General features: G+C 34.3%; 1 protein-coding gene across 11 annotated transcripts; it reads left to right on the top strand.

Moving 5' to 3' along the window:
- Positions 1–82: 82 nt before the first annotated feature.
- LOC128228325 (katanin p60 ATPase-containing subunit A-like 2) lies at positions 83–25,538 on the top strand. Of its 11 annotated transcripts, XM_052939575.1 has the most exons (20): positions 4,558–4,680; positions 7,476–7,559; positions 8,852–8,922; positions 9,148–9,314; positions 10,430–10,441; positions 12,092–12,125; positions 12,377–12,415; positions 13,372–13,398; positions 14,574–14,754; positions 14,985–15,110; positions 16,736–16,837; positions 17,962–18,039; positions 18,648–18,746; positions 19,259–19,322; positions 19,620–19,738; positions 20,262–20,356; positions 21,865–21,972; positions 22,372–22,543; positions 22,821–22,923; positions 23,102–25,538. In XM_052939575.1, the coding sequence occupies exons 2-20, from the start codon at positions 7,497–7,499 to the stop codon at positions 23,233–23,235; spliced, it is 1,794 nt and encodes a 597-aa protein (XP_052795535.1). In that variant the 5' UTR covers positions 4,558–4,680; positions 7,476–7,496; the 3' UTR covers positions 23,236–25,538. The 11 variants fall into 11 exon arrangements, with proteins under 11 accessions (XP_052795536.1, XP_052795545.1, XP_052795535.1 ...); XM_052939576.1 differs by lacking the exons at positions 4,558–4,680; positions 7,476–7,559 and adding an exon at positions 83–197; XM_052939577.1 differs by lacking the exon at positions 10,430–10,441.

Raw genomic sequence — 25,538 nt, 5'->3', positions numbered from 1 at the left:
TCGTCATTCCTTGCATTATAAAAAAAGACAATTCATTGTAATTGAAGGTGTATTTTTTCTAGAGATTTCCGTTGATACATTCCGCCATTTTGTTGTATATCATCGCGACCAAAAATGATTTAGCTTAGAAAAATCATTTCAACATGACAGAATTAAGTTATCAATCAATAAGAACAGCAAATCAAGCAAGAGAAGCGGTGAGAATTATTTTTAAAATGGTTCAAGGATGTGTTTAATAGAAAAACAGGAAATAATGAGTGAATTCGATTGATTTTTGTTCGTACCTGGTGTTGCTCGTCCCAACGATAATCATTTTATTAAAAGTACCAGGGTACAATCTATTCCCTGGATCGTTTTAGCAATTGCCACTTATCAGTTGACCATAATCAATTATTTCCAACTAATAAAGAGAGGTGCATAGTATTGTGTTAGTTGCTGAATTAAAGATAAAAAAGTAATAACCGTAAATACAGTACACTCCACGCGGAACTACCACTTTCCTCTTTCCTCGGTCACTCCGAGGGTTTTTTAATTTATCGCGGACATCCGCGTAGTAAGTAACCAATTTCTTTGCTAAAATCCACCGAGTTTCGCTGAGTTGTTCATTTTCCGCAGAGGGTTTTATTGCCAGTATTGCCGGTTTGTGTTGTTTTATTGGTCTCAAAGCGGAACTCCGAGTTGTATGCTTTGCTACTTCCATGCTACTATTGAAAATAAATAATTGCATTTGCAGTTATTTCAGTTATAAAAATGATTTTTTCTCGTAAAGAAAGAAATATTGCATTTTTGCGCCGTCAAAGGATTTCCACTCATATTATGTGCAAGTAAGTCTGAAAAATATTAAAACAACAAAATAAAAGAACAGCATTCAAATAAATTACACAAAATCAGATGCATGTACAGTAGGTGATTCTTATTGGTTTCCTCGAAGTTTCGCGGTGTTTTCTCTGCCGAGTAACGCTGCGATTGTAATTATACGGTCCACTGATCAGCCTCGGAGGGTGAACGATTGAAAACACGGGGGAAAGCAGATTTCGATTTATTGGATTTCGTGTCCGCGATGACCAAAATCCGCCGAGGAAAACAGAAAGTGGTAGTTCCGCGGGGAGTGTTCTGTAGATGAATTGGTATCAGTGTCTCCTGCGCCTGGCCTGGTACTCCGCATAATTGTTAAACTAACTAAGGCATACTGTTACACAAAACAGGTAATTACATTTACGAAAAATATCTAACTTCAATTTGAAATTAAAGGCCTAATAAAATACATTTGGTTCGGGTTACCCGATCCAACCAATGAAATAGGCGCAGTCCCTACTGTTTTTATAGTTAGTTGATAAATAAAAATCAATAATTTTGAAGTGTGTGTGGTAATATGTAGTTTAAATCCACTAAATCTTTATACAGCAGATTACTTTTACACCATTTTCCAATGATGACAATAGCGTTCTTATACTTGTAAAGCCTAATAAAGAAAATAAAAAATAAAAAAGCCTTCCTACCCTTCCTGATTTTGAAAAGGATGTAACCCTAACCAAACCATTTTATTTTTTTTTGAGGGGGGGGGGGGGCTAAGCTAGATAGCTCAACTTGAAGATACAGAACTCTTAACAAGTTGGACCCACTTTCCATTTCCTTCCAGTTGATTTTTGCTTTCAAGGGCAACAATGAATTTATCGACTGACTGTTCAGCAGAGTTTGGATTTTCAGCCCTCAATTGCTGATCAGTGGACAAAAGGATAAGAATCTCTGACAAAATTAAATTAGTTTGAACAAAAAATCAATCATGATGGCTACAGTAAATTGTGGCTTTTATCTTCCTCCGCCATTTCAATTTAATTCACTTCCCGTTGTTGCATGAAGTTACCAGAAGAATGCAGTCGTATTTGCCAGCATTATTTTTGATCATGTTGACAAAGATTGAATTTATCAACTATGATTTATGGCATTTTACTTTGATATGGTTTAAACATTGATCAAAAATATTACACCCGAAAAAGACTATGTTACTATTAAAAGATTTTCGGAAAATCATGATTGAAAGTGACTGGGGTCAAACTTGCGTTCCAAGCTCACAGTGCATGGTTGGATACCTTCTCACCTTGTTTTCTGTAGAAAATCCCAAAAATTGTCACAAGCTTTTTTTAACTACCAATGAATAATATATTATCATAGCATCAATTTGTACCTTTTAAACCTTGTCATATATTGCAATTAATTAAAAAATAATACATGAACTCAATCAGACTGAATGAAAGGGTGACATTTCAGCTGCTCTGCTAAATTGATAGGCCGTTACTGCCCATAGTATATGAGGTATGAAAAAGCTGTTTTTATTGACACCACAGTCATTATGTTTTTGTTTGGTGGTGTAGAAACATGAATAAAACATCTTTGCCAGCTATTTTTTTTAAAAGAATGTTTAGAACATGTCAATTGCCTTCTTTCATTTCAAAATCCAATGAAAATCGATATTTGCTCATACACCGGAAATGTGTAGGGTATAAAACATTATAATTCAACATCAGCTGGTACATCCAAGCATTTTCAGGGTATATAGTCAAACATAAAAAAACTTCAGGCATGCCCATTATTTAAATTATGATGCGCTGTTAAATATTTAACTTAACAATGGCACAAGGGCACAACCTCAGCAGTTGACAAAATAATGATCTTTCTAGATGAAACATTTGAGGAAAATGGAAACAATTCCTTTGAAATGTATTGAATTGAGTAATTCTCTTGAGGTATTCTTATGTACATTAATGTTATATCGCTGCCTGGTTACGCCACATTATTATGATATCTTATGAAACAGGTTTAATATGTTGAGAAAGAAAATATAAATATTACTCTGATAAAATATTGAAAACAAGTGGTTTTGACCTTATTAGATCATTAGGAAATCAGTCATTTCACTTGCTATTTCACTTGAAATAAAGGTTAAAATAACAAACTTCCATAACTTTATCTGTAATACTTTTTTGGTCATTTACTTTACATATTAATTAGTCTGCAATAATATTTTAAAATTTGCCAAAATTATATGAGGTCATCAGGCATTATAATTTAACATTATGGTCAATGGCATATTAAAACGAAACTCAAATTAGTACATTATTTACCGTAATAAAAGTATTCATGTGGAAGAACGTGCTGGTGGGCAGAGGCCGACAGTTGAACCGAATCCCTCAGTTTAATATTTTAGTGGTATGAGTAAAAATGAAAAAATATTACAAAAGAATGTTCATTGTATTTCTATATTAAAAAAAATCTATATTGTTTATAACTTCACATTTGGCTTTTTAGTGAAATCCTCTGCAAGACTTACGACTTACAAACTTTACAAAAAAAATTAGTATGGGATTCATTCTGGTAGTGCTGGACTCTAAGACTACCAGACTAATTTGTGCATAAAAACAGTAAATATATCATTGTTTTAGAAGAACAGGCATGTTTAATGCTTTGAATTAGCTGACTGCTTTATCGACGTTTTTGAAAAAAAATATGTTGATAATCGCTTCAATGTGTTAATGTGTGCATAAAAACACTTAATATGTCATTGTTTTAGGAGAAAATGCATGTATACATGCTTTGAAATAGGATTCAATTTTAGGCCGCTAAGCTGCTAATTTCACGCCGCTAGGACGCTGAAATGCTTGATCGACTTTTTTGAAAAAAAGTTAAAAACGCTTCAGAGTGATAACATGTGAACAAAACAGTTAATTATAATTGTTTTAAATTAAAACGTATAGAAAAATGTTCTGAATAGAAAACAATTTAAGATTGCTATGTAACTGTATGAATAAAAAACTTATCATTGTTTTAAAAAAACGCATCAACAATTGCTTGGAAATAGAGAAAAAAATTAGGCCGCCAGGCAGCAAGGCCCCCAACTTCACGCTGCTAGGCCGCTAACTTCACGCCGCTAGGCTGCTAACTTCACGCCGCTAGGCCGCTAACTTCACGCCGCTAGGCCGCTAACTTCACGTACATTTTATATCTAACAATTCAAAAAATCAAAAGAATAAAAGCGGACTGTTGATTAACTGACATAAATGTATTGGAAATACTGCCCTTATATTGGAAAAAATATAATGTTTACCACTAATAAATGTTGAAGAGCAGTGCAATTTCTTTATTAAACTGCTGGGTTTACTCTGACTGATACAGAGGTCTAAAGTTATTATAATTATTTCCCTTACAATGTTAATATTTTTAATGTTATCTTTAATAATCAATAATATTTTACACCATACCATGAGTTCTGATTTATCATTTTACTTAGTACATTTATTTCTTTATTTCAAAATTAAGTCCACCTTATCTTGAGTATGTGCAGAATTTAATTGAAATATTAATAACATTCATTGAATAAAAAATATCAAATTGAACTAAATATAGACTCATAAAGAAGATTGTCAACTTCACACTGTGTCTGTTACAAAGGCTCTGTTGAATTGACTAAAAGATTAAAATCTATTACAATAAGCCATAAGTTGAAGATTACTCCGATTAAAATTGTCAGACAAACAAAATGTTTTACACTATTCTTGATTTGACTGTATTTGTTGAAACAATTGGATGTTAACATTATTTATAGCATTAAAACCGTAAATAGTGAACGCTTGATTTGGATATATGTAATAAGTAGAAATTAGCAGAAGTTGGATAAGCAATGTGGTATGAAACTGTTGTCTGGATCTATTGAAATTTTGGTGCTTTCTTATACTTCAAATACATATTATTCAACATATATATAAAGATTTTTGAAGTAAAGTTGAGGTATTGTCACAAAATAAAAATCTGATGGTTCAAAATGATCAATGGACAGATTTTAAAAGAAATTGACTGTATTTTCTGAGAATGTGGTGGTAAAGTGGTAAACATGTCCACCTCTCATCACCGCAGGTTGTGTGTAAGAGCCACTTTGTCCAACTCTCATCCTGTAGGTCATGGGTTAGAGCCCCAATGTCCACCTCTCACCCAGTAGGTCATGGGTTAGAGCCCCAATGTCCACCTCTCACCCAGTAGGTCATGGGTTAGAACCCCAATGTCCACCTCTCACCCAGTAGGTCATGGGTTAGAGCCCCAATGTCCACCTCTCACCCAGTAGGTCATGGGTTAGAGCCCCAATGTCCACCTCTCACCCAGTAGGTCATGGGTTAGAGCCCCAATGTCCACCTCTCACCCAGTAGGTCATGGGTTAGAGCCCCAATGTCCACCTCTCACCCAGTAGGTCATGGGTTAGTGCCCCAATGTCCACCTCTCACCCAGTAGGTCATGGGTTAGAGCCCCAATGTCCACCTCTCACCCAGTAGGTCATGGGTTAGAGGCCCAATGTCCACCTCTCACCCAGTAGGTCATGGGTTAGTGCCCCAATGTCCACCTCTCACCCAGTAGGTCATGGGTTAGTGCCCCAATGTCCACCTCTCACCCAGTAGGTCATGGGTTAGTGCCCCAATGTCTACCTCTCAACCAGTAGGTCATGGGTTAGTGCCCCAATGTCCACCTCTCACCCAGTAGGTCATGGGTTAGTGCCCCAATGTCCACCTCTCACCCAGTAGGTCATGGGTTAGAACCACAATGTCCACTTTCATCAAGTATGTCATGGGTTAGAGCCCCAATGTCCACCTCTCACCCAGTAGGTCATTAGTTAGAGCCCCAATGTCCACTATCATCAAGTAGGTCATGGGTTAGAGCCCCAATGTCCACCTCTCGCCCAGTAGGTCATGGGTTAGAGCCCCAATGTCCACCTCTCACCCAGTAGGTCAAGGGTTAGAGCCCCAATGTCCACCTCTCGCCCAGTAGGTCATTGGCTGGAGCCCCAATGTCCACTATCATCCAGTAGGTCATGGGTTAGAGCCCCACTACCCACCTCTCACCCAGTTAGTCATTGGTTAGAGCCCCACCAGGAGTTTATTCACTAAGCCTAAAAATGGCTCTGTATTCGTTTCCTTGTAACTCAGGACACAGGCTGAAAGGGATTCATTGAAGCTAATTATGTATCTGTCTTTGCAATCAAACTGAAATATTTTTGAACGTACACTTGCAATTGCAACCCAATCTCAATAGCTTGTACTAATTACCGCATAATTAATTATTTTCGTCATTCAAATTCAACAGTTGATCAAATTTGTTCTATGATAAGATCTTTTTTTTTCTTTCTATGCATGTGCATTTTTTTTAACAAATTGAGTGGCTAGACAGTCAATTGAAATGCAGAATATATTTACTTTATATTCAATTTTAGAGTGCCAAATTTTACATTCTGAAAATCAATGATTTGAGTGCAGCCCTCATTGAAGAGTGGAACTAATGAAAATGTTTCAAATTTCCCATTGTTGAAAGGCTTAAGTAAAGAATTAAGAGTGTGACCAATGTCAGGCAACTTTTGATGTGTCGGCTTGTAGAAGTCTACCTCACTGAATTTTCTATTACGATTGTATACCCTAGTATTAGGTGTCAAGAGCATGGATAAGAATTGTAGAAAAAACTGATACATAAATATTGAATTTCAATAAAGTCACAATCTACTTGATAAAGATCGCAGTTTTCTAGTCAAAGTGTTGCATACAATAGTGAAGTAAATGTTGACTTTGGCATTATATATCTCATTTATCAACAAGATTTACAATCGGAACTATGTTAGACAGATTAAGGACTATTCACGATTTTCAGGTAACTGAAAGATTAAAATTAATGTTGCACATGCCTCTGTCATCAGTTAATTGTTTATTAATCTACCATACATGATTTATTTCATGGGCTGTATAGCAATGAAAATAAATTGTGCATACTAGTATATTTTATTTATAAGTAAAATTTATGTTGGTCAAGTTTTGGCATTTATTATGTGTACTTTTGGAGATATTTTGTTCTTGTGACAGTACTTGAGATGATAATTAAGTCTTTACATTTATCTCTGGTTTAGTACTACTGTTGGCAAATAAATAAGTTAAACAAGCTCATTGCAGTCAGATTGCAGTGGCATTTGCCTTAGCAGCAGCTTGAGACTCTTCATAGAGTTTTTTCACTGCATCTTTTTGCAAGCATAATTTAAAGCTAGGCTTTTAATACCTGGTTGAAGTGAAACCAATGCAATCTGTACAGAAGCCTGTTACTTCAGTAGTTTGTTCAACATGATGTACCTTAAAGAATATACCTATTTGCCTGCTGTTTTTTGCTTTAATGTGTGAAGTTGATTTTCTAGCAGTTGATGTTGTACTTGATTCAAAATTCATTTGGTGGCTTTGAGTGGAGCAAATGACACAATTATTCAGTGCTTCAAAACCTTGAAAGGCTAAGTTCATTTGCAACAGTAGTATGTTCCTAGACATAAATCCTGTATTATGCATATTTAAAGAGTTTGTATTAATCCTGTACTTTAATGCACATTATATTATGTATTTGATTATGCACATTTTCATAACCACATTGCTTATGATTTATTTTCTCAATAATGTCATTATGCACAGTGACAGAGTGATTTATCATGCATGTACTGTATGAGCATAACCATGCACTCACCAACAAAACATATCAAGAAAACAGCGGTGGAAGTAAGTTCTGTGTCATTGTTATTGTCCTCCTGTTACTAATTTGGGTTTGAGTTCCATTCTTTAGTCACATGAACCATGAAGATTAGTCACAGTTGGTATATGAAAAATGAACACAAAGTGGCAAAACTTCAATAAACTCTTGCAGTCTTCATGTAGAAAATATTTAAGCTTGCAAAATTAAAAGTATGAATAAACTATTAATAAAAATAAATAAAAAATAAATGCTGACATTCTTAGTGTACAGTGAAAATGCTTCTATACTACCCAGTATGCACGAACAAGCTTCTAAATAACTAGATTAATTATACCAATTAATGGCCCTTGTTTTTGTCAGAGGCTTTTGAAATGATAAAATGTGAGTCCTACAGTTGATCCCATTGGTCCCACTGGTGGATGCAAGCGCCTGAACACTAACCCCTACTAAGATAATTGTTGTACACATCAATTTACACATCAATTTCCAAACCATTAACATCCATACTCAATTAATTTCCGATATTGAAAGGTTTTCACTAAAATGTTTCATGTGAAAAAATAATAAGTAGTTTTGTTCTTTCTTTTTCAAATTTGTTTTTGTTATGTTTATAAATGTAGTCCATTTGTGAACATTTGGACTTTTCTGGTTTCAGTGAGGCTGTTTCTTCTTTCAATTATGTTGTTGTTTTTCTTTTTATCCTGTGATAAATCTGAAACAACAACTCAAGACTCCTTTGTCAGTTTATAGACAATAAAAGCGTAGTCAAGATTTCAGCTTTTAATGCAATAGAATTTTAATGTACATGTAGAAATTTGTGAGTAGAACCAGGTGTTTTGTCCTTCATGTAGACGTTATGATGCAAATTACTAACATGGGCGTTGCTTATCATAGATCTTCTCTGAATATGTATGGTGAAGTATTGACATTGTATGAAGAGTCCATGTTTTGTCTGTCCTGATATGGCTATCAATATTATCACTTAGGCAAACACTTACTCGGCACTGAAAGTAGCTCTTCATCTCCAACTTGAAGGCTCTCCTTAAATACTTGATGTCAAATATTTTAATGTTTAATATAATCATTGCTATATATTTTATTTTACAATCATCTACACATAAATGTGCACACAAAATTTCAATATTTTGTAATATTTAAGTGGCATTGCATATCTATATAATTTTGTTATGAACTTTGTATTCTGGGACTTCAGATAAGTTTTCATGAAGGTGTATATGCCGTTTAACTAAAAAATATGGTAATTGTTATTTTACGCTAACATGCACGAATAAAACTTTCATAATTTTGTTTGTTCCAGGATGAGCTGAAGACCGAGACCAGAAAGAAGAACATCCTTATATTGGTGCTCAACTATCTCAATGAAGAAGGGTCGGTATAGAGTTACTGTCTTCGCTTTCAGATACCATTCTTTTGTTTAATTAACTAAAATCTCAATAAGTGTCAAATGGGTTATCTGATTGGTCAGTCACTGTGTCAAGGTTGTTAAAGAGCTTAAGAGCTTTTCAAAATGACTAAATTGACCTTTGTGTTACCACAAATGCTATTTCAAGTAATATGAGTAATGAAATAATGGTTTAATCTGCCTTGTTTCAGGTACCTTGATTCCGGCCAGGCTCTGGCCCGGGAGACGAACATCGATGTGTCCAAGTTCGAGGTTTGTGACAACATTGACCTTGAAACCATCGTCATGGAGTATGAGTCCTACTATTATGTCAAGTTTGCCAAATACCCCAAAATCTGCAAGAAACTCACACAGAGTGGTAGGTGAACTCTTTAAAAAAATTGAAATTGAATTTAGTTGTACTGAGGAGCAAGTTTATGTATCGCAACATGGATTTATATCTGATGTTCACACATATTAGCAGTTTATACAAATTAGTTAAATGCACAAATTTGTTTATTAAGATATTGATTTAAAACTGTAAAAATCAATCAAGGTTGACTTCAACCCTTTTATCTACGTAGACATATTGTGTAGGTGTAATGTAAAATTTATAAACATAATTCTATACCGTTGAAGTGCTTTGTTTTGAGCCAATGCCAGTTTGAACATCTCTATTGAACTGTTATTGATGGCGTTTGATAGCAATGTTGTTCATTACAGCAAGACACAGAGGTAATCTCACCAGGGATTTGCTGTTACGATTTGTCACTTTAATTTAAAATAGGAAAATAAATGTATTGTTTAACATGCATGGGGCAGAAAGTATTAGCATTTAAATATGTCTAGGCGGAGAGCTTATTACACTAGGTTTCTATATTTCACAAGCATTCACTGTATAAACTGATTAATAACTTAAGAGAATATAAATTTTTTATAACCAGTCACCGAAATTAGTCCTTTGGATGAACAAGCCTGAATTCATATGCTACTGCATGGCATTACATTTTTGAACAAGCTCTGCTGTATAAAACCCAGAATTTGAGCAAGCCCGGAACCGGCATGTTACTAGTGAAGGGTTAGCAGGCTTGTGCTAATTTCAACCACTGTTATAAAGTTACAGTTCTGTAAATAATTTTACAACCAATTATTTATTGAGAAAAGCCTCAAAGTATGTTCGCTGTTATAAAGTTACAGTTCTGTAAATAATTTTACAACCAATAATGTTATTGAGAAAAGCATCAAAGTATGTTTGCTGTTATAAAGTAAAGTTCTGTAAATAATTTTACAACCAATTATTTTATTGAGAAAAGCATCAAAGTATGTTCGCTGTTATAAAGTTACAGTTCTGTAAATAATCTTACAACCAATTATTTTATTGAAAAAAGCCTCAAAGTATGTTCGCTACCCTATGAATGTGCACATAGTTTTTAGAATGTAGCCCTCTGTAGTTTGGGATGATAGTAAAGCCTGCACAATTTTGTATTTTCACAGGGTACCCCACAGGTATGCTGGTTGTTGGTTGAAGTGCTCATTGCAAACTGTCACCCTTGTTAACATAATAATGTACAAGTTTGTTGTTCTCATTTCTTGATTAATCAATCCTATACTTTAACCTTCAGTTGTCAATTTTCATGTGAAGTGATCTATCATGTAACATAGGTTTTTCCTCCCTATTCTAACTATTGTTTAATGGTTGATATTTGAAGACAAATATTGAATACACTGTTTAGATTATTGTAGTTAAAAAAATAATTTAATTTTAATCTTAAGGCATTATTGTGTTCTACTCATTTGACTTGAATGGTCCAAAGAAAACATAAGCTTTGTGTGATTTGTGTACAAATAAAAAAGATTAAGCATTATGAAACTTTTTTAATTGGGGAATTTGTTGCCAGTCGGCACGTAGCTATTTATTGAAAAGGAAACATTTATAAAGGGTTATATATTTTTTGTCTGTACACAAATTATTTTTTGTTTGTTTATGTTTTGATCATTAAAGTCAAATGATTAAAACATAATAATGCATTGAAATTATTTACTTGTTTGCATCAACCACAATGTGTGCCTTTAAAGGGGCTGTACTCCGTTTGATGAAAAAGCGAAAAAAAAAAATATTTGAAAACTGTCATAAACTTGGTATTGATGTGTTCAATGCATTGAAACTTACTAACTGAAGTACCACATAGTTTACAATTAATTTATTTTTTGCAGTTATTTCGTATTTTTCTATTAAAAAAGATAACTAGGTATGTCTACCTTAGTATTAGAATTCATTCCTTATGCGTGATTCGTTACAGAAAAAAATTTTTTTTTGGTGCCAATCTGGTGTACAGTCCCTTTAAGAGTACTCAGATAGTTGGATAAAACACTATATTTAAAACATTCTTTAAATAAGGAAAATATAATTTATCAAAATCATAATCTTCATAAATAGAGCAATAATGAAACCTGTTCTAATATATGACAAATACTAAATCTATATATTTTTATAATTTTGCAAATATTGATTTTATCATAACAGCTTTTTTTGTAATTGGCTAAAAGTCTTTCAAGTGTTCGCCTTGTTTGAGTTGTTAATACCTCTGTGTTCTGTAAAAAGTTGTGCTATTTCTATGATATTACCATTTCTTTCATGTCCTTAATTATTCGATATAATTTGATGCAAACATGGGCAAGGTTATTTTAAAAGATTGATTGTGTACAACTTATGTATTTTTTAAAATATTTTTTTTTTTTAAAGTTCAGCTTGCAACAGGTTTCAAGATAACTATTCTGTAAATGTCATTGGCACTGAACATTATAAAACGTGTATTTAAAACTATCGATTCAGACAAATTTAGTACAATTTTGAAGGTTGTTAACAACCCTTGGTCTGACCCTTATGGCAATGTTGAACTCCAATCTTTATTGATACTTTTAAAGTCGCAAAGCTTGATGCTGATATTCTATTTACAGAGACTAGTAATGGGGACTTTGAAATTAATGTATAGTCCGCCCAACTCCTCCCCACCCAACATTTCCCCTACCCTATTTATTGTATAAGGTCCTATTTCAGGAATATGTTTCTAGTCATTTACACTTCCAGATTTAAAGAAAAACAAACATTTGAAATAACATGTGATATTGATTTGGTTTCAATTGATTCATTTTCAGGAGACAGAAGGAATAAGATGACCAGAGCTAACAGGTTGGTTCAATACATAACTTAAATGGCATTTTTAACATTAAGGGAGATAACTTAGTTTTTATTCAAACACAGTACTTGAATTATATTTGTTTGAGAGATAGAACTAAATGTAAGAAATAAAACATTTAAGAAATGATAGATCGATAAATACTTTTGTTGGAGCACTATTTGGATTTTCTTTTTCTTTCAAACATAATATAGAAATTATGATGACTAACAGAAATGTTGATATTGGGGTTATATTGTTCTAGCATGCGACTGTCTGGGTCAAGTAGCGCCCATTATCCCAGGTTCGATTCTCTAGTGTGCCAGTTTTTACGGGACAGTTGATGCGTGTGCAAGCACAATTAACTGCACATTTTGTCTCATGGCTTAGGTCTTTTAGTTGTTAAAGTGTATAGCGATAAAAGCAGCTCTAGTCTTTAACTCCACATATAGAACTGTTGCTAAACAAGCATTATATTTTTTAGGCAGTTAAATAAAGCATTTAAAAAACAACAACATTTGGTCTTCATTAATGTTGAAGCCTAGAAACATTAACTTTAGAAAGAGTTATAGCATATTTTGTTCTTACAACTCTAACATGCATGTACTTTTATCAAAAGGAACAATACTGTTAAATGATTAAATGCAACTTAAATTTGATGCATCTCTTTCTTGTGGGAATCCCACAGCAAGCAATTTGTAACATTTTCTATTATATATTGATTACACTGACTCGGTAATTTTATGTCAGTTGTCTTTGATAAAAAATAAATAGTTTTTCTGCCATTAAGTGCATTGCACAAAACATGTAGAGGTGTTAAATGGGTTCTTAATTTTTGTAATATAATTATTAGATTTCATGATGTTGATTGGCAGTAGAAAACTGGTAATCTTAAAGTAAATGTAAAAAAATAAATATGTATTAGAGTAGATATAGAAGTTTGCTAGTCAAACAGGAGGAGGAGCATAGCATAAATTCAAATCATGAGTGACATATATGAGAAGAATTCTCTCACTCACTCACTCTCAATTTGCAAAGTGATATATCTGCTATTCATGTCAAACACAGTTACTTAATATAAAAGATTTGTGAGAAAAAGCAGCAAAAGTTCTATTCGTATGTTCATTTGATTTCATCTATGGTGTGCCAGGTTCTGAACAAGATCAGACAATAAGAATCATGCAGTGTTTAACTAATGCATACATATTTATCAGACGCTCAAATTCACCTGCAATCAATGTCCATTGTTTTATTTGACAGTGCCTCACATAGTGGTAGAATGTCCAGGTAAAGTCACTATAGAAACACAAACCCTAGTATTACAGCTTGTATAGTTTAGTCAGTTTGTGGTCAAATGTGAACTGTTATGCCAATAGCAGAGAATTCTCCCATCCAATGTTACTAAATTATAATGGTGGATAAACAAAAACTGTCACATCTTTGTAAAGCCAGCAATACATTTCTCTTCTGTTGGCAACCATTATGATGAACCAGGCTAGATTTGATTTGTTGAAAGAGAACTTATAGAATTTGGGACATTTATCAGTGTGATAGGAGTGATGTTTGTGGACTGTTCTGTGTACGGTACTATTTGTTATTTAGTGTTCAGGCTCATGCCTCTGCCAAAGGGATCACTGGACTGATTCAAATTTAATCATATAAAAGAGCTCTTCTGTCAACCAAAATCCATTTAGCAGATTACAAAACAATCAAATTTCCATTTACAAATGAAAACAAACTCCAAATTTTCATTTATAATAATATAAAGGCATTCACATGGCATTTCAAACTGGACACTAAGAAAGTTAGCATTTATTTTCGGTCTTCTGAACTTAATCGCTTAAGACCAAAAACAAACACTTACTTTAACTTTGTTACTATTAATATTCAAAAAACAAGTCCATTCAGAGCTGTACAATGCTTGTGCCAAGACAATAGTATATCATACAGTACATCACATTTTTGCTTCATACTTACAAAGATTTTTAGTAAACCAAACCTTTTAGAATTTTTAGATATTTCTGTGTTTTGTGGTGTTGAAGTTTGTGTGTCTCAGGTGTTGGAAGCATGCCTGTCGTGTCTACTGGGTTCTATTAAAATAATGGAGAAAATGTTTTTCTGGTGCTGAAGTATGGGGTGATGATTTGAATAAAAATGTGTTCCAGACAATCCTTCATATTTACACAATTTACTGCATCTAATGTACATGTATAAGCTTTATGATAGAATACATAGCAATTACTATTTGTAAAATGTATTGTGTGTACTCATACAGGTCCTATTATATCACATTCAAACCCATTTTAAATATATCTTGTATAATAATTACGTTTTATTGTTTTGGTTTTGAGGTCTTTCAGATAAAAAATATATTGAAAGTTAATACATAGTAGTAATTGAATTTATATGAACATGATATATGAGTATTCTTCAGCAAGTGACATTCTGTTTTCTTGTTTTAGTCAGAAGAACCAGACTCCTTCATTACCCAGAATTCCTCAGAATGGTCGCCCACCAAGTCCACCCCAGACGTCAAACCGTCCGAAATCGGGAAACCAGATGAATGGGCGCCAGCGAACTGTCCAGTCCTCCACCCGACGGCCAAATGAAACCCTCCCTCATTCAAAGTCCACTCCAACCATTGTAAATAGTACAGTTTGTAAATACTTGTATAGGACTAGAATTTACATAGCAAAGTTAGAGTTTATCTTTGGCCATCATAAAAGTTACAGTTGTGTGTATAAACTTTGCCAGAAAAAAATGCAATACTGTTTTTTTTCATTGGTAATGTGTTGTTTCCTAATCAATAATGAGAAGTATTATTATAGCATCAGTTTTAACTAATTTTTTTAAACATTTCCCACCTTTTGCAGATGAATGGTGTAGCAAATGGTGATTCATCTAGCCTAGCCCTTCAGGGTCTCACTGTCCAGGGGAATAGTAACCACACCGAGAACAAGCCCACAGAGAGCCCCGCAGAGAGGCTTCCCCGCGGCAAGGTGAGACAGTTGAGGGTAACAGGGTGGGGGTGTATAACTAGGTCTCTCAAAAGGTATTTACCTTGTAGGGGATTTATTCTCTTTTAACTGCTATGATGGTCAAATGTTGCGTAAAACTCACTTGTTCCATATAAAAGGCATTTTCATTGGTCAGGATTTCAGGTGATGGAATGAATATCATCAGGTGACACCACATTTAACAGTATTTACGTCTAGAAATACTCTTATAGAAGTGGTATATGGTTGAAATGGCACCTAGCTAATATGAACAGTTGGCCGAAAACTGCTGTCTTACTCTATAGGAATTCCAAGATGCCTTCCACTCTGCATTTGAACTGTGCAAATCGAACTCCAGATTGAAAACCCTAGAACCCTCTCTCACTAAACAAGATGTTAAACGGATGATGTTAAAAACATTTAAGGCCAGACAATGTTGGTCAGCGGCCAAAACTGAAAAGCCAAATGGCAGGTGGGAATTTCCCATCACAAAGCCTAAATCTGAGGAAGGCCCACCCATTTTGGTGGAGTCCAAGGTAAACCTGTGTCAACCATCGGGCATTGAAGCTACTTCTGAAAGCAAATGAATTTTATACTGTGAAAGCATTTATATTTTCATGCAGTGACTGGTGTAGCTGTTAAGTAGGCACTGTTGGCTTAAATATACACATGAATTGTCAAAATGGAATATTATTGTGCATAGACTTGTAAATATTTTCATTTATTCCCGCATACTGAAAAACCGGTATGGTACAACAAATCACTTTTATATATGCTCCTGGCAATTGCAATTTTGCTATTTTAAACATAATGGATTAAAAAGTTATCAATGCAAAACTTCTCAACGAAAATAAATTATTTCACAGTTTTGAGAAATAGTGAAATTACAAAAGCTGTCTTGCCGATGGTTGGTATTAAGGTCCTTATCTAACAAAGTCATTGACACATTCTTTTCATTTTTGTCACTCACTTTGGGTAAAGCTGTCACATGACTTTCTCACTAAGTTTTAATATTTGTGTTTACTATCCACTTTAAGTCATTAATAAGTTATTTGGCGAAGATATTTGTTGAAAAAGTATACCTTAATTCTGTGTAATATGGTCAGGAATATGTTTCCCTCAATTTTGCTTTATCCCTCTCTTTTCCACAGTTTTTAACATGTTTGGTCTTATTTTCACTTGATCTGTTACTTGGCTTTTAGTCACTGGTAGTTAACCTAGCGCCATCTGGCACTTACAGTAGAAAAATTGTCATATGAGATTGGGAATGGATGCTTTCTTTGTCATACTGATTTTAAATTGCACTCATGTGATTGACAGCTTATTTACTCATAACACTTCTATTAATCTTATAATAAAGGGTTTTCAATTTGGCAGTAGATTTGTGTATAATCTGTTAGAGCAATCTCTAATCATGTACTTTCAGATACTTTTATAAATATGTACTGACAGTATTAAAAAGAATTCTCACTCTTCAGGCATACCTATAACTGCAGCATGTAACAACACAAAGAAATGAGGCATCAGGAAAGTCTTACAATATAAAAATTTGTTATAGCTGACTTTTATTTCACAAAGATTGTTCATTCATACCCAATTGTAACCTATGTTTACTCAAATTGTTGCAGCCTGGTCAGATTATAGACATCCGTGCCATGTTGAATGATGCCACAAAACTGCATGTGGAGGAAGGCTCAAGTGAATTCACAAATGTTGGAAATGACAGAAATGTAAGCCTTCAACAGTCTCTGGTAGAAAATGTCCAAAATGTAAACATGTAACAGTGTCTGGTAGGAAATGGCTGAAATGTAAGCCTTCAACAGTCTCTGGTAGGAAATGGCTGAAATGTAAGCATGGAACAGTGTCTGGTAGGAAATGGCATAAATGTAAGCGTGCAACAATCTCTGGTAGGAAATGGCTGAAATGTAAGCATGCAACAGTGTCTGGTAGGAAATGGCTGAAATGTAAGCATGCAACAGTCTCTGGTAAGAAATGGCTGAAATGTAAGCGTGCAACAATCTCTGGTAGGAAATGGCTGAAATGTAAGCGTGCAACAGTCTCTGGTAGGAAATGGCTGAAATGTAAGCGTGCAACAATCTCTGGTAGGAAATGGCTGAAATGTAAGCATTCCAGTGTGTCTGATAGGAAATGGCCCCATGTAACAGTCTGTGGTTGGAAATGGTTGAAATGAAAGTTTGGAACAGTCTCTGGTTGGACATGTAAGCATGCAACAGTCTCTGGTAGGAAATGGCTGAAATGTAAGCCTTCAACAGTCTCTGGTAGGAAAAGGCCAAAATGTAAGCATGTAACAGTGTCTGGTAGGAAATGGCTGAAATGTAAGCCTTCAACAGTCTCTGGTAGAAAATGTCCAAAATGTAAGCATGTAACAGTGTCTGGTAGGAAATGGCTGAAATGTAAGCATGCAACAGTCTCTGGTAGGAAATGGCCAAAATGTAAGCATGCAAAGTCTCTGGTAGGAAATGACTGAAATGTAAGCCTTCAACAGTCTCTGGTAGAAAAATGGCTGAAATGTACGCATGCAACAATCTCTGGTAGAAAATGGCTGAAATGTAAGCCTGCAGCAGTCTCTGGTGGGAGATGGCCAAAATTGAAGTTTGCAACAGTCTCTGGTAGGAAATGATGGAAATGTAAGCATACAATATCTCTGGTAGGATATATATGTAGTGTATTAGCAATTATTTACAATTGCTCTGTGAAACAATAGTGTAAATATTTTTTGCAATATATAAGATTTGTTGACCCACTCCTGCTAGAATTTATTACTGGAAATTAAGATGGTTGGACATGTTACATGTATACTAGAAATTAACAGCGTTGTACATGTTGTTTGCAGGAGAAGATTATGAAGCCTCTAGGTGGATATGTTGGTTATAACGCTGAGTGGAGGGACCTTGCTCAGAACATTAGTAGGGTGAGTATATGGGTTTCCAATTCTTAATAAGCCCTTTAGCAGCAGTTTTCATCAAATATAATATGAAAATAGAAATAGCTAAGTTTTGAAAAACATCTTAGCTAGGTGATAAGTTATAACGTGAATTCAATTTTATAAATATAGTGATAAAAAATCTGAGAATTTGAAAAAGATGTGTTGTGCACACAGCAAGATTCTATCCTTGATACTTTGGACTGCGGTCATTGACCATATCCACTGCACCACACTAGACAAATACTTTCCCAGGATTTTATGTGACATTTAAACACTATTTATAATTTTAGTGTAAGTTGTCAACAAAGATATACATGTATATTTGTTGACACTTTTGGTTATCAGACAGAAAATTAAAAAGAAGTGCATATTTTTGTTGATTTCTGTAATTGTACATATTTAAACAAATACTCTGCAACAATTGAGAGTAGTGCTTTAAATGAATCAAATTCATTTTATACATATATATATACATAAATAACTCATTGATTCTTATTTTGTGAAAAAAAGTAAATATGGCTGAATGTGACATGCCAGTTGCTATGTGGTTTTAAAGTTATATATAAATAATGGTCTTTTCCATATATTTTCAGGATATATTTTCACAAAATCCAAATGTGAAATGGGCAGACATTATAGGTCTGGATGAGCCTAAGCGTACGGTCAAAGAAGCAGTGGTGTATCCTATTAGGGTGAGGTCTTATATGGTTCATTTGGGACATTGCATACACTCATACATATATAGGATGCATTTGTATCTGTTCATTTAAAGTTTATACCCCGTATCTGTTCATTTAAAGTTTATACCCCGTATCTGTTCATTTAAAGTTTATACCCCGTATCTGTTCATTTAAAGTTTATACCCCGTATCTGTTCATTTAAAGTTTATAACCCGTATCTGTTCATTTAAAGTTTATACCCCGTATCTGTTCATTTAAAGTTTATAACCCTTATCTGTTCATTTAAAGTTTATACCCCTTTTAAGTGGGGGATGATGTTGACCACATGGTCAGCACTATTCTAGCTCTACCATATTCAAATTTTCCCTCGGTACCTAATAAGACAACTTGTTATGTGCCAACACGATCTGTTGGTACCGGTATACTATATCTGGCTCAGGATTTGGAAAATACATGTTTTATGTTTGTTTGTACCTGAACTATGTTTCCCATTCCTATTCTTACATTTTTGCTTTGATTTTCAGTATCCCCAGTTATTTAAAGGCATTCTAAGTCCATGGAAGGGCTTGTTGTTATATGGTCCACCAGGTATGCAAAACACTGAATAATAAAAAAATAATTCATGGTAAATTTTTTTATAGTGTTGCACAAATATCATATCCTTGCACAAAATAATTTTGATATGCCATAAAATAAATTAATGAAACATTTTTATTATTACATGACACTTGTTCCAATTTAGTTTAATTTTATTTGGTTCCTTTGTATTTATCAGTCTGAATAAGATCTTTAATTATTATAGCTACTATTAAAGTAGAAAAAGGAAAATAACATGAAGTAAGAGTAGTTAGAACTTTTTATCTTATTTACGTGTTATCTTTTCAGGTACTGGAAAAACTTTACTGGCTAAGGCAATAGCAACAGAGTGTGGTACAACGTTTTTTAACATTTCTGCATCTAGTATTGTCAGTAAATGGAGAGGTGACTCAGAAAAACTAGTCAGGGTAGGTTGACAGTTTAACTGTTTTTTTTTTTTATAATTTTGATACATAACAAAGTTTTACATTATATATCCATATATAGTCGTCGCAAATGTCATGGCCTTGTGTCATCAGCTTGTAATTTTTTCAACCCTGGCTATAAGTCAAAATCAGTTCAAGTTATTCATATAAAACTTGGTACACATGTTGCAAAAGACAATGCCCACATGTGTAACTAGAGACTTAATTCAGCTTTAACTAATTGTTGAGTTATGTCCCTTGTTTGACTGAAAAGAAGAATAAACAGACAAGTGTTGATGAGTCCATGGCACTATTGTTTTACATCTTCTACATATGGTGCCTTTGATGCATTGAAATATCCAGAACCATTAGATCCCCATGTTTGCAGGTTGTGTTTGTGATGGCACCTTTCTACTCCCTGTCCGCAATCTTCCTGGCTTTGTTAGAGGCTTAAATTTATCATGTATAAATTAATGCCATGAATATAAACAAACATAAATTACCATTTTATCTCTCTGTTGTGTAGGTTCTGTTTGAGATGGCACGTTTCTATGCTCCGTCCACCATCTTCCTGGACGAGCTGGAGGCCATCATGAGTCAACGCGGATCACAGGGAGGAGGGTATGTCATTAACTTGTCTTTTTTTTGCACAAAAATCTGTTTTTAAAAAATAAATTTTCATACTCATGATCTATGGCTTCTAACAAGTGTATACTGCTTATTGGCCATGTTTTATTTGCTTTAAAACTGATAAAGGGAATAATTATGTCTCCCCCAATCATGGGGAGACATGTTGTTTTTGCCCTGTCCGTCAAGGTCATCGTGACCTTGAGGTGAAAAAAGGGTTTCCACTCAATAATTAAAGAACACTTGCACCAAGGAACTTCATACTTGGTATGCTAGTTGGTCATGACTAGTAGATGACCCCTATTGATTTTGAGATCAGTAGGTCAAAGGTCAAGGTCACCGTGACCTCAAGGTGAAGAAAGGGTTTCCGCTCAATAACTAAAGAACACTTGCACCAAGGAACTTCATACTTGGTATGCTAGTTGGTCATGACTAGTAGATGACCCCTTTTGATTTTGAGATCACTAGGTCAAAGGTCAAGCTCGCCGTGACCTTGAGGTGAGGAAACGGTTTCTGCTAAATAACTAAAGATCCTTTGGGTCCAGGAACTTCATACTTGGTACGCTAGGTGTTCATGACTAGTAGATGACCCCATATTGATTTTGAGATCAAAAGGTCAAAGGTCAAGGTTACTTTGGCGGTGACCGTAAGCTTAAAAATGGTTTCTGCTCAATAACTAAAGAACCCTTGTACCCAGGAACTTCATACTTTGTATGCTAGTTGGTCATGAATAATAGATGAGCTCTTATGATTTTAAGATCAGTAGGCCAAAGGTCAAGGTCACCGTGACCTTGAGGTGAAGAAACGGTTTCCGCTCAATAACTAAAGAATGCATGCACCCAGGAATTTCATACTTGGTATGCTAGTTGGTCATGACTAGTAGATGAATCCTATTGATTTTGAGATCAGTAAGTCAAAGGTCAAGGTCGCCATGACCCTGAGGTGAAGAAACGGTTACTGCTGAGTAACTAAAGAACGCTTGCACTCAGAAACTTCATACTTGGTATGCAAGTTGGTCATGACTAGTAGATGACTCCTATTGATTTTGTGATCAGTCCGTTAGTCAGTCAGTCAGTCCATCAGTCTGTACGTCACCCTTCGTTTCCGCTCAATAAATAAAGAACGCTTACACACAGGAACTTCATACATGGTATAATAGATGACACCTATTTATTTTGAGCGTAGTAGATCAAAGGTCAAGGTCGCAGTAGATGTTCACTATTTAATACGGGTGAATAAACCAAACTTCACTGTTACTTCGTCTCCAGTCCAAAATTACAAATTTCATGTCCATCATTTATTTTTTCTCAGCTACAACCACACAATAGGGGAGACAAGCGCTTTTTCAAAAAGCAATCTCTAGTTTTGAATTATTTTCCAATTAAATAAATAAATTTGTTCGCAATCTGAAATTTGAATACCTTATAAATGCAAGACATTAACATTGCTGAAACCACTTTGTCTTGAATGCCTGAGTAATTTGTCCCATGTATTTTTATCAGGGAACATGAGGGGAGTCGTCGTATGAAGACAGAACTATTGGTACAGATGGACGGCCTTGCCAAAACAGATGACCTTGTCTTCCTTCTCGCTGCTTCCAACCTTCCCTGGTTTGTATAGTATTGAATTAATGTTGCCATGTTCACAATTGTTCTCGGCAAGAAATTCATTATCAAGTTCCAAAGATAGTCCTACAAAGCACACGAAAAAGTCATGTTCCAAATATAATATCCCAGTTTGTACTGAATAATTAGAATAAAAAAAACATTATTTTGTACATTTGTACTAATTTAAACATACTGACAATGAATTTAGTTGATATCGATAGAATTTCTCTTCCCATCTGAATCTTAATTTTGACATTCTCATTAATCAAAGACACCGTTTGATAAAAATAAATGTAACATTGTACACATAGCTTCATCCCGTTGGTGTACAAGAATGAATTTTGATGGTACTGGCAAACATATTGGTAAAAAGTAATAATGATAAGTTAATTTTTTTCCCAGGGAGTTGGACCATGCAATGTTACGTCGGCTGGAGAAGCGTATTCTTGTTGACCTGCCAACATACGAGGCTCGCAAGGCCATGTTCAAGCACCACCTGCCCCGCATCGTCAATCCCAGTGAGGGGGGCGGCCTCGAACTTATGTCAGACCTTGACTACGATCTGTTAGCATTGGTAAGTGTAACTTTCATATTCTAGTGTTTAGATATACAAGGCTATTCAGAAATGCTACTTCATAGTAAGTTGCACTTTTTTAAATTTGAAAACACACAAAACTAGCACTTTTATTTGAACTGTAGAATCATTTATCATTTAAAGCCTGATGGCCGTTGAATTTATTCTATATGTACAGATGAATGATTGTGAATAATGTTGACAAGTAAGCACAGGTAGATAAAGGTAGATCTAATTAATTGAATTATGATTATTAATTGAATTTTGATTGTTTCAGAAAACAGAGGGTTACTCTGGGTCCGACATACAGCTAGTGAGTAAGGAGGCTGCAATGCGACCTGTCCGCAAAATATTTGACGCTCTCGAGAACCATAGTGAAGGTAGGCTTCATCAGTTTTTCCATTTGATCAGTCATTAACCCTATTCTTTAACCTGACACTCATTAGCTTTTATGTTTCCAAAATAAACTGGTTTGTCCACATGCAAATAAAATCCATTAAAAAATTTACTGTTGCAGTGTTAGATAAACTGAACAATTTATATTGTTTGTCCTTTCAGGAAAAGAGTTACATATAAGACTGGACACAATAGTAACATCAGATGTTTTGAAAGCCATAGAGCGCACAAAGCCCTCTGGAAGGGCAATGAAGGATAAATATGTGGCATGGCAGAAGGAGTACGAGTCTGTGTGAAACCTTGACAGTCCATCATGAGTCAGTACGAGACCTCGCCATTAACATGAACACTGATGTGCATTGTGAGACCTCGCATGTCGCGTGAACAATTATTATTTACAAGAAGTTCCGTCCATACATTGCTGGTCCAACTGTGATACACATGTACTATTGTACAGATATTTATTTATGTGATAAGGAGAACTATATTAATTTGATTAAAACATTTATGCATCAGGCAAGTAGAAGTGCTCATTAGCAAAATGACGGTCGAAAATGTTGTTAATGGCAACAAGATGCTGATGTAGAATACCAGTATTTCGTTATTTTGTGCACTCATTTAGATAGTTTTATAGCAAACTTTGTCGGCATTTGGCCTGTTTACATCTATGCTGCTGAACAGGCATTTATAAATGTTACGAGGACAGTTTTATGTTAACATTTCTTTCTGTGAAATGAAATTGTGTTCTATTCATGACATTGGTAAAGCCCACTGCCTGTAGTTTTAGGCAGCTTTCTCTCTAAAGGAATGTTGACAAGATATGTGGTCATTATACTGTGCATGAATATCAACTTTATTTATACTGTTTCATTAATATGACATGAATGGGATCCTGTGAATGGCTATCCTGCCTATGCCTGGTCCATTGTCAGAGGTTAGCTATCAGAGGTGGTCAAAGTAATCCAGTAGATTATACTACCATGTGCTATTATTTATTGTCAAATTATACTGGTAATCCCTTTATTGGACAATTGAACGGTTGAATAACAACCAGCTTGTGTTAATTGGATTATGGTTATTTTCTTTGGTATATACATAATGTTTAAAATATTATGTATATTGTGAAATAGTTTTGTTCTGTTACTCACATTCAATTATATTGAACACGTAGTTTGTAACAAGTATAAAATACAGTTGTATTACCAATAATAACTCTGTGCTGAAAATCATTTATTGAGGGAATATGTTGTCTTTATTGGATTTTTTTTCCTCTTCAAATTATATCTATAGAAAATGAAACCCAACATAAACTGGCCTGTATTTAAAAAAAAAAATATAGTTCAAGGAGGTAGGTGTTTGATGTATTTTAGGGTAGGTTATTATAATAATTAAATTATTGTACATTGAGATTCTGGTGTATTTCTTGTTTGTTTAAATGTTTATTATGTCCAAGTTATTTATTCAACATTCCACTGGGGTCAGCAGTGCCCACCCAGATGTATTTTATCATGCATGCAATATATTCCTAATGTTTTACCAAAAAAGTTTTAAAGCAAATGTAAATGATCATTTTAACAATAAACTAAAATCTTTTTAAAGTATTTAGAGAAGAATCTAAACCTGGCCCCAATTTCTCAAAACTTCTTAAGCTTAACAGGCTTTAAAGTAGCTTATTTGAATTAGCCAAAATACTTAAATTGAAATTTGATAAATGAAAAAGTTTATTGTGATTATCAGACAGATTGTTCCCACGGTAACATATGAACATTCTTAAAGAAGTAAAAATAAAGCAAATTATTGAAAAACAAAAATAGTGAGCTTAGCTTAATCCTGTTGTAAGGGACTTGAGAAGTTTTGAGAAATTGGGGCCAGTGCTTGTAGGCGATGGGACCATCTAATCAACAAGTGTATAGTATCATATTCATGGCTTCATGGAGACATATTTTGATAAAATTAAAAGTTTTGCTGGAAATGCTACACAGTTTTAACTTTCAAATATAATTGTTATTAAGTTATTGGCAATATTAAAGTATCCAACTAAATTTCTTGATCATACCATATTTTGCCGTGGGCTTTGATAAGATGGTCCTTGTATGTACCGTTTGTTGTTAAGTCTTTCATGCCTTCATATGCAATGCAGTAATGTCACCTTGTATATTATCATGCTTTTAAACACTGTGATTAGTTTTTAATGGTAATGTTACCTGAGTTTTACTTAAATATGCACACAATTATTTATGTAGAGGTGTAACAACACTTCAGTCTTTATAGTATTACAGTATTTTTTATGCAAATACATATTTTACAACTTTTTGGTGTGTCCCTGAAGATTATAATATTTTCTCCAAGATAACAATATTTGATTCACTATTATTTCCTGACTGAAGAGTTTTTTTAAGCCTTCTTGCGAGTTTTCTCTGCACAGTCACCTAGGTAATGTTAGTGCCACTGCTGATCTTGTTCTTGAAGTTGTGCAGCGTTTTTGTGTATGCAAATTTTACCAAACTGTTGAATATATCTTTTTGTTACTTGTGTTTTACATGCAGGTATTGGTGACGATATTTGTTTCTTTTTTGTGAAAAACAATAAAAAATCTTTG

This window comes from Mya arenaria, chromosome 3 (genome assembly GCF_026914265.1).
Source record: "Mya arenaria isolate MELC-2E11 chromosome 3, ASM2691426v1".
In the NCBI taxonomy this organism is placed as follows: Eukaryota; Metazoa; Mollusca; class Bivalvia; order Myida; family Myidae; genus Mya; species Mya arenaria.
The sequence above is the reverse complement of the archived record's forward strand: the minus strand, read 5'-3'. Positions and strand labels throughout refer to the sequence as shown.